General features: G+C 52.0%; 2 protein-coding genes across 7 annotated transcripts in view; one reads left to right on the forward strand and one right to left on the reverse strand.

The window, feature by feature from the left end:
- RECQL5 (RecQ like helicase 5) overlaps positions 1–15,888 on the reverse strand; it is a 42,145-nt gene that overhangs the window by 6,610 nt on the left and 19,647 nt on the right. The window contains exon 8 of one of the 4 annotated variants that reach the window (XM_053569545.1): positions 9,940–10,420. The exons of the other annotated variants lie outside the window; for them this stretch is intronic. Within the exon in view, the coding sequence (XP_053425520.1) occupies positions 10,258–10,420 (163 nt within the window). The 3' untranslated portion in view covers positions 9,940–10,257. Of the gene's footprint in view, positions 1–9,939; positions 10,421–15,888 lie in introns of those variants that run through there. 4 annotated transcript variants of the gene reach the window in all.
- On the forward strand, positions 1,042–9,553 carry SMIM5 (small integral membrane protein 5). Of its 3 annotated transcripts, none has more exons than XM_053569583.1 (3): positions 1,042–1,593; positions 7,656–7,868; positions 8,315–9,553. In XM_053569583.1, exons 2-3 carry the CDS (start codon positions 7,742–7,744, stop codon positions 8,425–8,427), a joined length of 240 nt encoding a protein of 79 aa, XP_053425558.1. In that variant the 5' UTR covers positions 1,042–1,593; positions 7,656–7,741; the 3' UTR covers positions 8,428–9,553. The 3 variants fall into 3 exon arrangements, with proteins under 3 accessions (XP_053425558.1, XP_053425559.1, XP_053425557.1); XM_053569584.1 differs by having other exon boundaries at positions 7,725–7,868; XM_053569582.1 differs by having other exon boundaries at positions 7,728–7,868.

Here is a 15,888-nt window from a genome sequence, read left to right on the forward strand (position 1 = left end):
GGTAGAGTGCTGTGGCATCACAGCTCACAGCAACCTCTAACTCCAGGGCTTAAGTGATTCTCTTGCCCCAGGCTCCCAAGCAGCTGAGACTACAGGAGCCCACCACAATACCCGGCTATTTTTTGGTTGTAGTTGTCACTGTTGTTTGGCAGGCCCAGACTGGATTTGAGCCCTCCATCCTTGTGTATGTGGCTGGTGCCTTAGCCACTTGAGCTACAGGCACCCAGCCTACAATAGCCATTCTTGGCCCCAAGAATGCTGTGGTGGTTGGGGGGAGGGAGCGGAGCCTGAGGAGAGGCCAGAGCACAGGTGAGGGTGTCTAACTGCCACATCCCAGGGCAAAAGCAGCTGCCATCAACTGCTCTAACGGAACTTCATGTGAGCACTGCTGGGGCTGTGACCCCCAAGCACAGGCTCGAGGAGTGAGGGCTGACCGTGACACTGCCCTTAAAGAAGCAGGCCGGTGGAGAATCAACCTGAGGCAACAGGGGTGGCCTCCACAAGGTGTGCTCCCACGGTGCCAGCTCATACTAAGTAAATATGACAAACGTTCCACCCGCCCATCTGTGCGTCTGCACAGTGGCTGCCTGTCCAGTCTCTGGGAGGTTCTAGCATCTAAGTGGTGTGGCCACATAGTTGGCTTCCTCCCTGCTACCCTCCTTAACCCCTGAATCACTGGGGTTTTGTGCTCAGACTCAAAGAGCTCCATTGACAGTGTGGCTGAGGTTGGTTTCTTTCCCCGCAGCCTGGTCTGCTGGGTGGCACAACTAGCCAAATGTCAAAGGCCCCAGCCATTGGACCCTGGTACACTTTCCTGACAGCTGGGCCAGGAACGTGGAGACAGCCCCAGCAGACATCCATCTTCTCACAGTGAACTTGAGACACCTCACCAGGCAAGCAGGCCACTCCCAGGTCATTTGGGATCCCTAGTTCCTTCCCAAGATGCCTTAAGATGCTAAGGGGGAAGAAGGCCTCCCTGGGAGCTGGCTGCAGAGCCTGGCTCCTCTGCTTGGGTGGGCCTGGTGGCTCCCCTGCTGTTTATTGCCTTTGCTGGGAGAGGCCAGAGGGAGGGACCAGCCAGGGAATGACCCAAGGACACAGGCCAAAAGGCCCTCCAGACAGTGGTGGGTACTAACCCCAGCGAGCGCTGGGAGTGCCACCCACTCCCTCCCCTCCACAGACTCAGGTGGCCCCTCTTTGATTTTCCTCTGCTGGAGAAGCTGGGCCAACCTCCTCTTTTATCACCTCCCAGCCCAGGCCCAGCCCACAGCATGGGAGGGAGGGACAAGGAAGAGGGAGGAGAGAGGGAGCTCACCCTGTTCCCAGAGGACAGGGACTAGGCGTGGGTACCAGGGTATGAAGTTGTAGGGCAAGTTCCCAGCCAGGGCTCCCTCTGGCACTCCCTCCACAGTAATTTGACACTTGAATCTCCAGGACGACCAACAACAAGAAAGCTGGGGCAGATGGCAGTTGGCAGTTAGCGGCCAGGAGCTTCGTGGACCGGGAGCTCCGTGCTGAGCAGCAGCAGGAAGAGGCATCCCAGAGGTTCCTCACTGAGTGCGCCTCAGTACCCCACCAAATCTAAGCTCCCAGGTAAGTGGTGCAGGCCAGATGAAGGGGGTACAGGAAGGGAGGGAGTAGCAAGGGTCTCCTGCTCAAGAGGTAAAGGGCTACAATCTATTGCGGCTAAGGAGAGGAAGGTCTTTGGGGACACCATGGTCAATTCCCTACAGGGCACTCAGGCAGCTTCCTGCACACACCTGGACTTTCCCTTCAAGGGAAGGGTGGGGGACTCTGTGCCACTGGCTGTGTTGGGAGGGGAGAAGGCCTGCTTACTCTGCAAATTAGTTTAAGCTTTTTCTATTCAGGGGACTTGAAAGAGGGATTTGGGTGTCCGGGCCTGAGAGAGAACTGCTGTGGGCCAACTGAGCCTCCCTTTTTGCCAGGATTAGGGCAAAGCCTCTCTGTCCCTGCTTTCTCCCTAGACAAGGCCAGGGCAGGGTCTGCCCTGCTGGCTTGCTGGGACAGAGATGGCAGCAGGCTCATGGCAGTCCAGGATGTGGCAGGACTCAGGGTAGCTCTGCCTATGTTCTGGGTGAGCAGCAGCTGCCATCTCTTTTGGGGAGGTTGGCCACTGTCTGCCAGATGTCCTCAGCTCAGGGTTTAGCCCAGGTACTCCTCTCTGGGCCCAATTAGGTTCCCGTGAGCCCCCAGTTCTCCCTCTGGCAATGAGCACAGAACATGGAACAGGAACATGGACATCCAGCTCCAACCCATACTTGGGTAGAGAGAGGGTGAGGATGGAAAGGATGCTGGAGAGGGACCCCACCCCTTGAAATTCAGCAATGCCAGTGTGAAGCTGACCCCAAGACAGTTCTTTGGGGAGCAGCAAAAGCAGCCTGCGGGGTCTCCCTACTCCTCCCACCTCCCTGTCTTCAAGCCAAGGTTAAAGCTCCCACCACCCCTCCACATATTTTCCCCAAACAAGCTAGTATCTATAAGGCAAAAAACAATGATCTAGGAAAAGGGAAACTAAGGATCCTCCAAGGGTTGTTGGTTTAGCAGAGGCTGTGGCCTGGCCTAGGTTGGTAGCTGAGGGGACCAACTCCAGTGGCATTGGGAAGCACATGACACAGGGAAAGGACCTGAGGTAGCAGGTCAGGCTGGGTCAAGAACAGGCACAATGATGATCTCGCTACCTCACTGGCTCTTACCCAAAAGATGCCCCAGACAGGCAGGCAGAGATCCCATGTCCCTGCATCTACAGGGCACAGGTGGACAGGGTCCCTCCAATATAGTTCCTGAGCAGGACAGGGATAACCTGCTTCTGTGGCTATTCTTGCTTCCAACAAGCACCAGAAGCAGGACATGCCTTCTCCTGTCCTGGGAGGGTACCGGGAGCAGGGACTGCCCAGGATTCAAGCACCACTTTCCACTTCAGGTCAGAGCCAGGGCAGAAAGGGGAGCCATCCAAAGGTTTGGCGCACACATGGCACCTCCACCCTGCTGCTCAGGCACAAACCTCCCACAACTGTGGCTGAAGCCTCCTTCTCGCTGGTTCTCAAATAAGATAATATCCCACAGGGCAGGGGCAGCCAAACCCACCATGACAAAACAACAGAGGCAGAGCAAGAAGCCCTCCCCAGGGCCCTGGCCATCAGCGCTTATCACTCTCAAACACACGGCTGTGTGGGCAGCCCAGAGTTGGACTATCAGTTCTGCAAGGGGGAAAGAGGGAAGCTCGGGTACCAAGCTGTGCTCTCTGGCCTATGGGACACGTGCCTCTCCACTACAAAGCTCTCTGTGCTAGAAGATGCCACATAAAGAAATGTTTCCCTGTCCCTCCAGCTCTCCCAGTCTTCTCTGTGTCTCCTTTCCATGGCTGCCACTCTGGCCAGGGCACAACCTCTGAAGGCTCTAAGAAGGGCTGCCCAGGTGGCATTCACAGCAGGAGGGCCTGGTAACAGCTGGGCTGCTGTCCCTCCTAGGGCAAGGGGAAGCCACCACTTGCTCTGGCTGCCACCCTGGAATCTCTGAAGAAGGCCCCAACTGAGGCACTATGAAGCATGAGGCCAGGAGGAACTCGGGTTTCCCGGTTCCCAGGCAGGGAGTACAGTTTTGGAAGAAGTTGAAGATAGAAGACCAGACAAACAGAATTATCAGCAGCCCCGCCGGGCTTCCTGGCCCTCCGCCTTCCAACTTGGGAAGGTAATGGATGAAAGGTAGCCAGGCTAAGAGCTCCCAAAGCTGGGAACACTTACGGCTCCCTTTAGAGCAGCAGTTCTCAACCTGTGGGTTGCAACCCCTTTGGGGGTCAAACCACCCTTTCACAGGAGTCGCCTAAATACATCCTGCATATCAGATATTTACATTACGATTCATAACAGTAGCAAAATTACAGTTATGAAGTAGCAACAAAAATAATTTTATGCTTGGGGGTCACCACAACATGAGGAACTGTATTAAAGACATTAGGAAGGTTGAGAACCACTGCTTTAGAGCAAGTAACGGCTGGGGCACATGCCACAGGGTCACCTGACTGCTGCTGGATATATTGGGCACCAGGCGTCAGGCACTCCTTTGGCCTCACTTTAAATAGCTCAGTGGAAAGACAGCCTGGGAGGCAGGAATGTGCCCCCTCGTCAGGGAACAAGGTCCCTCAGTGCCCCAACATTCCCCATTAAGGCTCTTTCTGCTCAGTCACAGACTGAAGCTTGAAATAACAGAATATCAACTGCAAAGCAAAGAGGATTCCTCGTCAGCTCTTTGGGGGCACAATGCCATGTTCAATGGCCCCACTCCTGTTCATGGTGAGATGGGATCCTGTGAGCAGCCCTGAGGGGCTAAGATGCCGGGACCAAGAGATGCTGACCACACCTGACTGGGTGAATTCAGCTTTCAGCTGGCCCCCTAGGGAAGCCTTGGGGACAAAGCCATGATGCTGGCTCGATGCCTGTGGCTCAAGTGGCTAAGGCGCCAACCACATACACCTGAGCTGGAGGGTTCGAATCCAGCCAGGGCAGCCAAACAACAATGACGGCTACAACCAAAAAATAGCTGGGTTTTGGACTAGGCGCCTATAGTCCCAGCTACTTGGGAGGCAGAGACAGGAGAATTGTTTGAGCCCAGGAGTTGGCGGTTGCTGTGAGCTGTGATGCCATGGCACTCTACCCAGGGTGACAGCTTGAGGCTCTGCCTCAAAAAAAAAAAAAAAAGAACCTATAAAGCTGTCCCTATCTGTGGCCTGCCGCTGGCATGGAATGACACTTTTCCCAGAGTGGAGCTAGATCCACTGGGCACGAGTCTACAAACTTCCAACTTCACTAGCCCTATAGTAGATTGGCTTTATAGTTGAAGCTTCTGATCAACGAACTCTGATTTTTCCTGCACAGTAAATTCAGCCTCAGCCCAACCATCCACCTTCCTGCTCTGGCAACTCTCAGACTGATGCTAGGTCTTTACACCACTGCTTCCTGATCACAAGGAAGAATCCCTACTATCCCCCTCCCTGGGTCTCTGGGTGCAGCGCACAGTAAGAAAGCTCTCCCTGCCATCCCCCCTCCTTCCCACTCCCTCTTTTAAGGAATGTCTTCTGGGCTACATTAGGTGATGATGTAGGCTCAGCACCATTAGGCTGATAAGGCCAGACCAAGTGCAGGAGAACAGAGAGGGGAAGGAGAAACCCAGCTTCAGAAACAGCCCCTAAGACATTAGCTGGCATCTTCTCCTCATTCCTCTAAGAGTGAGAGCGCCTGGAAACTAGGTGTGGGTCACTAGGAGTGTTGACCAGCCCACATCCTGCTGTGTGACCTCAAAGAAGTCGCTCAGTCTCAGGCCTCAGTTTCCCCATAAGTAAAAGGAAGGAGGCAGGAGCAGATGACTCATGGTGTGCTAGGATTCTCTACCTCCTAGTGTATTTGAAAACTGGGACCCTTCTGCAGAAATGTGCTAGCCTGCCAGTGAGACTGGGAGAAGTTGGGAGGATCCAACTCAGGGAACATCCCACTTTTGCAGGAAGTTATCTAATTTTCCATGGAGTCATCATCTGTCTTCCATCTCCATTGTCCCTTAAAGAAATAGCTCCCTGGGCGGTGCCTGTGCCTCAAAGGAGTAAGACACCAGCCTCATATGCTGGAGGTGGTGGGTTCAAACCCAGCCCAGGCCAAAAACTGTAAAAAAAAAAAAAAAAAAAAAAAAAATAGCTCCCCATGTCCAGCTTATCCACCTTGCTTCAGTACACAACACCATGAACACCCCAGAAATACAGGACAGGTAAATGCCCAAAAAGCATTTGGGGGGATTAGCTGACAGTGCATGGGTGTGGGGGTGACAGCTCCCAAAGCCAGGGAGACCTAAGGTTGCCTCAACTCTCCTGGCACTGCCAGGCCCCACCCAGAGGGGGGGTCCCACTCACACATGCTGGGCCTGTCTCCCACCTGCTGCTAGATGGTCAGTCCTCCTAAAAGTCCAGAAAGATGGGCATCTCACTCCACACCAGAGAGAGGAAGCAGCTCACTCACAGCTCAAAAAGGAAGCAGGAAGCAGGAAGCAGCACTCAGGTCCAGGAGGATCAGAACAATGCTCTAGAAAACTGGAGAAGTTACCTTGTAGAAAAGGAAATTCATGCCAGCTGCCATCCAGTTCCTGAAGGACTAAGAGGCAGAAGAAGGGTGGCAAGGTCCTCAGTGACCACCAATGGGGCTAACTAGAGGTCATCAGGGGTTCAACCTTCTGCAATGGGGTGGGCTGCCTTAGCAGGTGGGGCAAGCAAAGGCCAAATGCCACAGGAGGGCAATGAGCCAAGTGCAGGGTAGATGACTTTCACGGTGGTTCTAAATCAGCTGTGCCAAGCCAGCAGCACCTGGAATCAGCAGCCTCACTGACCACAGCCACCTCGGGGAGAACCAGTTGAGACCAGGAATGAGGCACCCATAATTACAGACAAAGGCCTAGCACAAGCTCCTAGCCACCTGTCCCCCTACTCCACTGCCACCTCAGATTAGAGCAACTGCCTTGGTGAACTAGTTCAGGGTGGGCTGGCACAAAGCTGTCCCTGGCCCTTTCTAAAGAGGCACTAACTCCCTCATGCCCAAGCTGTGATGCGCAATAAGCCCCCACTCACAGAGTCTGTGAGAACAGCACCATGGGCCTCTCGGGTACCCTAGACAGGAGGAGGCTCTCCTACGGCAGCGGTGAGAGCAGACAGGACTTCCCAGGTCAGGCCAGAGGAAGAAGGAGCCACAGCAAAGGAGAGCTAGCTAAACTGGCTCTGGACTCCTGATCCCATCCTGAGAGATGGCCTCCTGGCAAAAACTAGAAGGACACAAAATATAAGTAAAGAAACTGGGCTGATGGGAAAGATGGGGTGTGCAAGGGCAGCAGTCCCCAAAGTTTTTGATACCAGGGACTGGTTTCACAGAACACAGTTTTTCCATGGATGGGGATGGGGGTGTAGGCACAGCTCAGGCAGCGATCAACTGATGGGGAGTGGCTAGTGGTTGTGAATACAGACCAAGCGGTTTCCCTCACCTCCTGCCGTACAGCCTGGTTCCCTAAGTTTTGTGGAAGACAGTTTTTCCATGGAAGACAATTATTTCAGAGGTGGGGTGAGGACAGGGGAAGGCTGAACTCTCTGGCTTGGCTCCTAACAAACCTGGGACTGTTCCTGGGCAGCCACAGCCCTAGGCAACAGTTTGTAACCTACAGGTGACATTGGCCAGAAACTCCCAGGAACCTGTTGTTGTGAGAACCTGATTCCCCGGCCCCCACACATGAAAGACACCATGCTGGAACACTGAACCCCATCTTTCCACTCTGAGGGCATTGGAGGAAACACCCAAGTCCTAAATAACACAGGGGAGCTGTGCCAGCCCAAAGGAGCCTGGCAAACCTGGGAGTAGGGTCTTAGAGGAATGTGAGAGCAAAGTCACTCTACTTTGTGGTCAGAAACCATCACCAACCTCAGCCTTAGCTGGCAGACCCCTGTGGGGGTGCTCGGCTCTTGCCAAGCATCCCCCACATCCCTGAAGCAGATTCTCATTCTTGCTATCATCATCAGCTCCCCTCACCTGGGCAGCGGCAGCCAGATGGGGGCTGAGCGGAAGCCACCAGAGGCGATGAAGCAAAGACCTGCCAAACTTGTTCTGTGGCCACAGGTGGATGAGAGGGTGGAATCTCTGGTGCACTGATTGGGAAGGAGGCTCCAGGTGCTGTCTCTGCCCCAGCAGGAAGCCGGCACAGCATGGCAGCCACCAGCTTTGTGCAGGAGATGAGCTCTGTGGGTGAGAAGCTACTCCTCAAGCTGCAGAGGCTACTGCAGGCCGACCCCGTGGAGATCGTGGCCTTCTCAGTCATCCTCCTTTTCATAGGTCAGTTGGGGCACTCAGATTCTCCTTAGTGTCCATGGTTCTTATTGGTATCTGGGAGAGATGACACCATGGTGCTAGCCAGAGGGCAGGCAGGTGTCCCCAGCTCAAGGAAGAAAAGCAGTTGTCCCTTGGGGAAAGCCAAGAGATTTCTCCACACCCTCTGACATGCTGTTTGGGTTAACGGGCAGTGCTGAGAACTGGGTCCATTGGCCTTCCAGATCCCAACCTGGGGACAGAGGGAGCCAGGCTTGGGCAGCAGTCGAGGAGACACAACAGGAAAGATGTTGGCCCTGGTGACTGGCACGGTGACTGCCAACACCTCTTTCCAGCTTCTTTCCAGGTCCTCCTGACTACTGGCCCCAACACTGGGGAAGAGCCCTAGCTGGGGAAGAGCCCTAGTGCCCCTCCAGGAAACCTCTTTTCTCTCTCTCTCTCACACCCTGCAGCCACGGTGCTGCTGATGCTGCTGTTGGTAATTTGCTGCTTCTGCTGCCCTCACTGCTGCTGCACTGAGCACAGGGGCAGGAAAGTCCAAGTGCAGCCCGAGACCACAGCATAAGGGCTGGGGTGATGGCCAAAGAGAAGCTGGAGAGGAGCCTGCCAAAGCCATGATACAGGTGATCCACCTGGCCCTGCAGCCCTCATCCCTCAAGACAAGGATCCCCTGACCCTGCCCTGCATAGGCACCTGGAGCCTTATCAAGGAAACGAGGGCTGACATAGGCACAGAGCTACCTACCAGTGGACACTGGACACCAAGGAATCATCCACAGCCCAAAGACTGAGTAAACCACCTGGGATTCTCTGTCAACCTGAACTTTTTTTTTTTTAACAGAATAGGGAAGCAGGGATCCCCATACCTCGATAGAGAACAGCCTGCACCTGTGGCAAGCTGGCTACACCAAGGAGGAGCACATCCATTAGAGGGGCACTGTGAAATGGCTACTGCATCCCAACCTCCCACCAGAGGGGACTGTCAGTATTCTAGTCTGGTATTGCTTGTTTATTTCCAAGTAAAAGCTCTTTGCTATGTATCTCTGTGGCACCAGACTCGCTAAGGCTGGGCTGGGCTCTGTGCTCCGGGAGGTAGTGGGCTAGAACTCCAGGGCCATGGCCAGTGCCTGACTCTTCCAGGCCTCTGCTCTCCCTGTGCTCACAAAAACTGGAAAACCACACAGGTAGTAACACCACAGAACTGGGATTGGGTGCAGTGAAATTCTTGCCAACCATTAATTGCTAATAAGCCATGACTGCCAGGCACCCGCTCTATGGAGTGACAGGCTTGTGTGCCCCAAGGCAAGCAAGAGGCTCAAGAATGTCACTTGAAATTTTCCACTACCAGCAACTCTGGCTGCACACCCCACACTAGTAAGTGCAGGCCCCTAGTATCAACCACAACCTACACCCTGATCCCTAGGCCCTTCCCCCATCACGTGCTGTCTGGGCCCAAACCTCACCCTGTCACTTAGAAGTGTGACTCAACTTCCCCAAGTCACGTCTCCTCCCCAGTGAAATGGGGCGAATCCTGGTATTGCTTCCTGGGGTACACTGTGAGGATGAATATCTTAGACCTAGTGTAGCACTCAGCATAGTGCTGGGCATATCCTATCAGCTCTGTAAATAGGAACTGTCATTTTTGTCCTCTAAACAAGAGCCCAACTCAGAGCACCGAAAAATAAAATGGGCCCATTTTTTTTTTTTTTTTAAAGAATACCATCTTTTATTGTCTCTTTTTTTTTTTTTTTGTACAGACAGTCTCATTTTGTCGCCCTCGGTAGAGCGCCATGGTGTCATAGCTCATAGGAACCTCCAGTGCTTGGGTCTAGGCAATTCTCTTGCCTCAGCCTCCTGAGTAGCTGGGACTACAGCAGATGGGTCCCTTTTTTAAAAATTTGTTTTATTTATTTATTTTTTTTTTTGAGACAGAGCCTCAAGCTGTCACCCTGGGTAGAATGTCATGGCATCACAGCTCATAGCAACCTCCAACTCCTGGGCTCAAGCGATTCTCCTGCCTCTGCCTCCCAAGTAGCTGAGACTACAAGGCACCTGCCAAAACGCCCGGCTATTTTTTGGTTGCAGCTGTCATTGCTGGACGGGCCCGGGCTGGATTTGAACCCGCCAGCTCAGGTGTATGTGGTTGGCGCCTTAGCCACTTGAGCCATAGGCACCGAGCCCATGGGCCCATTTTAAGGAATGGTCCTACCGAGATGCATCACCCTTCTATCCTCCCTCCCTTCAGTTTATCTTCTCTTCCAGAGAACTTTCCAGCTAGAGCTACAAATCCAGGAATGAGGACAGGAGGCTCCATAAGAAAGTCTGTATTTCTCACATGCATCCATCACCCTGGGCCATGGAGCCCATGCTCTGACTCCCTGGGAGCAGAACCCTGTCTACACAGAAAAACAGGTAACAGGGGCAGGAAATTGGGCATGCCAGCCTCTGCCACTCACCTCTGCCATACCCAGCTGCCAGTCTAGGCCACACTGGCAGGGACAGGAGGGGCAGGAGAAACTCTCACTGGCTGGTTTCACTTCCTGGTGTCCATGGACTTGTCTAACAGGTTTGGGTTGAAGACCCAGAGAAGTGTTCCATATGAAAAAAGAGAAAAGAAATTTAAGAAACTGCTTGTTCTTCGCTCCCTCCAAGAACGGGATTCAGAACAGCAACAACGATGATGATGACGATGAAGAAAAAGAAGATGGCCAAAATTTACTGAGGGCTTACACATGCTCAGCTCTGTCTTAAGCACTTTAATGGAGATTAAATCCATTTAATCAGCACAACACCTCCATGCTGTAGATGCATTATACCCATTTTAGAGGTGAGGAAATTGAACCTTTGAGATGCTAAGTGATTTGTCTAAGTTCAACCAGCTCAAAAGTGGCACAGCCAGCCTCTGCGTCCAGCCTGTCTGGCTCCACAGTCCTGGCTCACCACACCCAACCTGGAACTTGGGCTGCAGATATGAGATAGATAAGGCTGATCAACCAGCCCTACATCCAAACACAAACACCCTGACTCTGTCTCAAAATAAACTCCTGGGAGGGGGTGAGACCCAATAGGTAAGAGCCGGGGTGGGGCCCAACAAGGCATATAGGAAGAAAAACATAGGAAAGGTGGAGGGACAGGAAGCCTTCCATATTTTCACTCTGAGCTCCAATGGCTAGGGGGTTCCTGGAAGCCCTCTGTTCAAGAGAAGCTCAACAGTGAGGCGGCCCAGTTCCTGTGAGACTGTTCCTTAGGCATCAAGAATGACCCTCCTTGGGTGGCGCCTGTGACTCAGTGAGTAGGGCGCCGGCCCCATATGCCGAGGGTGGAGGGTTCAAGCCCAGCCCCGGCCAAACTGCAACAAAAAAATAGCCGGGCATTGTTGCGGGCGCCTGTAGTCCCAGCTGCTTGGGAGGCTGAGGCAAGAGAATCGGGTAAGCCCAAGAGTTAGAGGTTGCTGTGAGCCGTGTGACGCCACGGCACTCTACCCGAGGGTGGTACAGTGAGACTCTGTATCTACACACAAAAAAAAGAATGACCCTCCTGGGTGGCACCTATGGCTCAAGGAGTAGGGCGCCGGCCCCATATGCCGGAGGTGGTGGGTTCAAACCCAGTCCCGGTCAAAAACTGCAAAAAAAAAAAAGAATGGCCCTCCTTGAGGTGGGGAGAGGCTGAGACTATGCTAGAAAGGATTGATTCCCCAGTCCAGCTGCTGGTAGGCGGGGATCATGGACAGCCCTGGGCATGCACAGACATGTAGGCATACTGGCTGGCTCACTTGAATTTTCCTGCTCCATGCCAGGCAGGAACAGGTCCCTGCCCTCAGGGGTCTTACTCTCCCCAACTAGAGCAGACTGGTGCACACCAGGCTTCAATCCCAGTCCTGGAATGGGCAGCACGCCCCCCTCACCCTGCCCTCGCCTACCCTGTGCGGTCTTCTCTGGGAAGACAGGCATAGAGAAGAGGCAGCAATTCCTCCACTGCAGGAAACAAAGAGAAAGAGGCCACAAACCTGGGCTGCAGGAAGATAGGCAGGGGCTGTGGAAGGGGTGGTCACTGGGCCGTTTTAGGCCTAGAGAACATCTAACGGACTCTGGCCACCACTTCTCTGTTCCTGCCACTGTGCCATCCTGGAGTACTGAGGCAGCATCCTAAGCCATCTCCACAACCATCCTGCCAGCCTCTTTGTGCCCCCTCCCCAACTAAGGCCACAAGGCCATTTGTTCTCAGTTCCTCAAAAGGGCCTCACTCTATATTGAAGGCCTGGGTTTTACTGTCTGTATATTGTACCTTTTTAAAAACTACAATAAAGCCACAGATGCAAAAAATTTCATTAGCAAAACTTTCAGAGAGAATATCATTTTCCCCAAAATGTTTTCTCAAATATTATTAATACTTTAAGGCAATCTATAATAAAAATCTTAACAACATATTTGCTTCTGAGTAATACAAAGTCCAGATCATAAAAACTGAGGACAAATTAATTATGTCTTTTTTTTTTTGAGACAGAGCCTCAAGCTGTCACCCTAAGTATAGTACAATGGCATTACAGCTCACAGCAACCTCCAACTCCTGGGCTCAAGCGATTCTCCTGCCTCCGCCTCCCAAGTAGCTGGGACCACAGGCACCCGCCACAATGCCTGGCTATTTTTTGGTTGCAGCCGTCATTGTTTGGCGGGCCTGGTCTGGATTCGAACCTGCCAGCTCAGGTGTATGTGGCTGGTGCCTTAGCCGCTTGAGCCATAAGCACGGAGCCTAATTATGTCTTTTTAAAAGAAAGTTTCTTCACTCTCTTTGGGTTCCATTCCCTACAGAATAATATTCCCTAATTCTGACTCTTACATAGTTGCTATGTCTCAGCTTGAAAATCACTTCCTCAAAGGACGCTCCTCAGCCCCCAGACCAGGTTATACCAACAGCACCTGCCACTTTCTGCCACACCACTCTCTCTAGATGGAGATCACTATGGCAGAATGATCTGTGGCTAGCAATTAATTGAAAAAGCCAGTTAAAGCAACTTGTGATTGATTGATTTTTTTTTTGAGACAGAGTATCACTTTGTCACCCTCAGTAAAGTGCTGTGGCATCACAGCTCACAGCAACCTCAAACTCTTGGACTATAGGCGCCTGCCACAATGCCTGGCTATTTTCAGAGATGGGGGTCTCACTCTGGCTCAGGCTGATCTCAAACTCATAAGCGCAGGCAATCCACCACTTCAGCCTCCCACAGTGCTAGGATTATAGGCATAAGCAACTGAGCCTGGCCCTTATTTATTTTTGAGACAGAGTCTAACTCTGTTGCCCTGGGTAGAATGCCATGGCATCATCATAGCTCACAGAAACCTCAAACTCTCTTGGGCTCAAGAGATCCTCTTGCCCCAGCTTTTCTTTTTTCTTTTTTCTTGTAGAGACAGAGTCTCACTTTATGGCCCTCAGTAGAGTGCCGTGGCCTCACACAGCTCACAGCAACCTCCAACTCCTGGGCTCAAGCGATTCTCCTGCCTCAGCCTCCAGAGTAGCTGGGACTACAGGCGCCTGCCACAACGCCCAGCTATTTTTTGGTTGCAGTTCAGTCAGGGCCGGGTTTGAACCTGCCACCCTCTGTATATGTGGCCGGCGCCCTACCGACTGAGCCACAGGCGCCGCCCTGCCCCAGCTTTTCTATTTTTAGTAGAGGCAGGGTGTCGCTCTTGCTCAGGCTGGTCTCAAACTCCTGAGCTGAAGCAATCCACCTGCCTTAGCCTCCCAGAATACTAGGATTACAGGCATAAGTCACCGTGCTCAGCCTAAAGCAACTTTTGTATGCATGACACCTAAGTTCTCTATATACCTCTTTCAAAAAATTTTTTCACATCTCATTTTACTTTATTCTTATTTTTTATTTTTGTAGAGACAGAGTCTCATTTTATGGCCCTCGGTAGAGTGCTGTGGCATCACACAGCTCACAGCAACCTCCAACTCCTGGGCTCAAGCGATTCTCTTGCCTCAGCCTCCCAAGTAGCTGGGACCACAGGCACCCGCCACAACGCCCGGCTATTTTTTGGTTGCAGTTTGGCCGGGGCCGGGCTTGAACCCACCACCCTCGGTATATGGGGCCGGCGCCCCACCGACTGAGCCACAGGCACCGCCCTATTCTTATTTATTTTTTAAACAGGGTCCTATTCTGTCACCCAGGCTGGACTGCAGTAGCACAATCACAACTCACTACAGTCTTAAACTCCTGGGCTCAAGTGACCCTCCCACTTCAGCCTCTCCAGTCACTGGGATTATAGAGGCAAGCACACTACCACACCTGGCAAGTTTTTAAATTTTTTGTAGAGAAGGGATCTTGTGAGGCTGGTCTTGAACTCCTGGCCTTAAGCAGTCCTCCCACCTTGGCCTCCCAGGGTGCTGGGATTACAGGTGTGAGCCACCCATCTGGCAACATCTCACTTTAAATTGAAACACATAGGTGGCACATTCCTCCACAAGTCTTTCTGGAGTGAGGCCGGGATCTTTCTGAGTATGGCTTGCTGACCAAAGATTCCGGATGATTTTTGTTTTTTTTTTTCAGTTTTTGGCCAGGGCTGGGTTTGAACCTGTCACTTCCAGTATATGGGGCCAGTGCCCTACTCCTTTGAGCCACAGGCACCGCCCATCCTGGATGATCTTTAGTAGAACTTTAAACACGTGCGCTAGAGAATTTAAAGGCAAAAGAATCTGAGTGTGAAATCATTCTGGAGTTTTACAAAATGTCCCCAATGTTTAGTTACTGTGTCTGCATATTTTTCAATGGGAATATAAATTGAGTGATTCCAAAGTCATCCCAAAGTGGTCAAACAGGTATTTATACAACATTCTGGCCAGGTGTGATGACTCACATTCTTCCAGAATCTTTGCATTCTGGAAGACCAAGGAGTGTGGATTGCCTGAGTTCAGGAGTTCGAGACCAGCCTGAGCAAGAGCAAGACCCGTCTCTAAAAAATAGCCAGGTGAGACTTGGTGCCCATAGCTCAATGGTTAGGGCACCAGCCACGTGCACCAGGGCTAGCAGTTTCAAACCCAGCCCGCGCCTGCTAAACAACGACAACTACAACAAAAAAACAGCTGTGCTGGGCGGCGCCTGTGGCTCAGTGGGTGGGGCGCCGGCCCCATATACCGAGGGTGGCGGGTTCAAACCCAACCCCGGCCAAACTGCAACCAAAAAATAGCTGGGCATTGTGGTGGGCACCTGTAGTCCCAGCTACTCGGGAGGCTGAGACAAGAGAATCGCTTAAGCCCAGGAGTTGGAGGTTGCTGTGAGCTGTGTGATGCCACGGCACTCTACCGAGGGCGATAAAGTGAGACTCTGTCTCTACAAAAATAAAAATTAAAAAAAAAAATAGCTTTGCTTTGTGGTGGGCACCTGTAGTCCCAGCTACTTGGGAGACTGAAGCAAGAGAATCACTTAAGCCCAAGAGTTTGAGGTTGCTGTGAGCTGTGATGCCACAGCACTCTATTGAGGGCAACATAGTGAGACGCTGTCTCAAAAAATAAGAAGAATGATAGCTGGGTCAAAAAAAAAAAAATAGCTTGGTGTTGTGGTGAGTGCCTGTATTCCCAGCTACTTGGGAGGCTAAAGTAAGAGGATTGCTTGAGCCCAAGAGTTTGAGGTTGCTGGGAGCTATGACAGCTATTACCCAGGGCGACTGAGTGAGACTCGGTCTCAAAAAAAAAAGAAAAAAATGTTTCTTCACTCACTCTGAGGTACAGAATAGAGCTTGAGAGCTTGCCCTCTGTATACCGCTGGATTTGAACCCTGAATCAGTTACTACCCAAGTGATGGTGGGTAAGTTTTTTAACCTGTGCCTGCTCCCCATCTGCAAAATTGGGGTTTCATCTATTATTGCTGCTTCATTTGTTGATGTGATATTAAATTCAAGTACATCGTTACAATAACAACTATCAAAAATAGGTTTGGAAACAAACAACTAACTCTTTTTTTTTTGTAGAGACAGTTTCACTTTATGGCCCTCGGTAGAGTGCCGTGGCGTCACACAGCTCACAGCAACCTC

The sequence above is a fragment of the Nycticebus coucang genome, chromosome 18 (assembly GCF_027406575.1).
Source record: "Nycticebus coucang isolate mNycCou1 chromosome 18, mNycCou1.pri, whole genome shotgun sequence".
NCBI classification, from domain to species: domain Eukaryota; kingdom Metazoa; phylum Chordata; class Mammalia; order Primates; family Lorisidae; genus Nycticebus; species Nycticebus coucang.

Coding starts and splice junctions, on each gene's coding strand:
- SMIM5 (XM_053569583.1), top strand. CDS start 7,742: ATGGCAGCCACCAGCTTTGTGCAGGAGATGAGCTCTGTGGGTGAGAAG. Junction 7,869..8,314: donor AGTCATCCTCCTTTTCATAG/GTCAGTTGGGGC, acceptor CACACCCTGCAG/CCACGGTGCTGCTGATGCTG.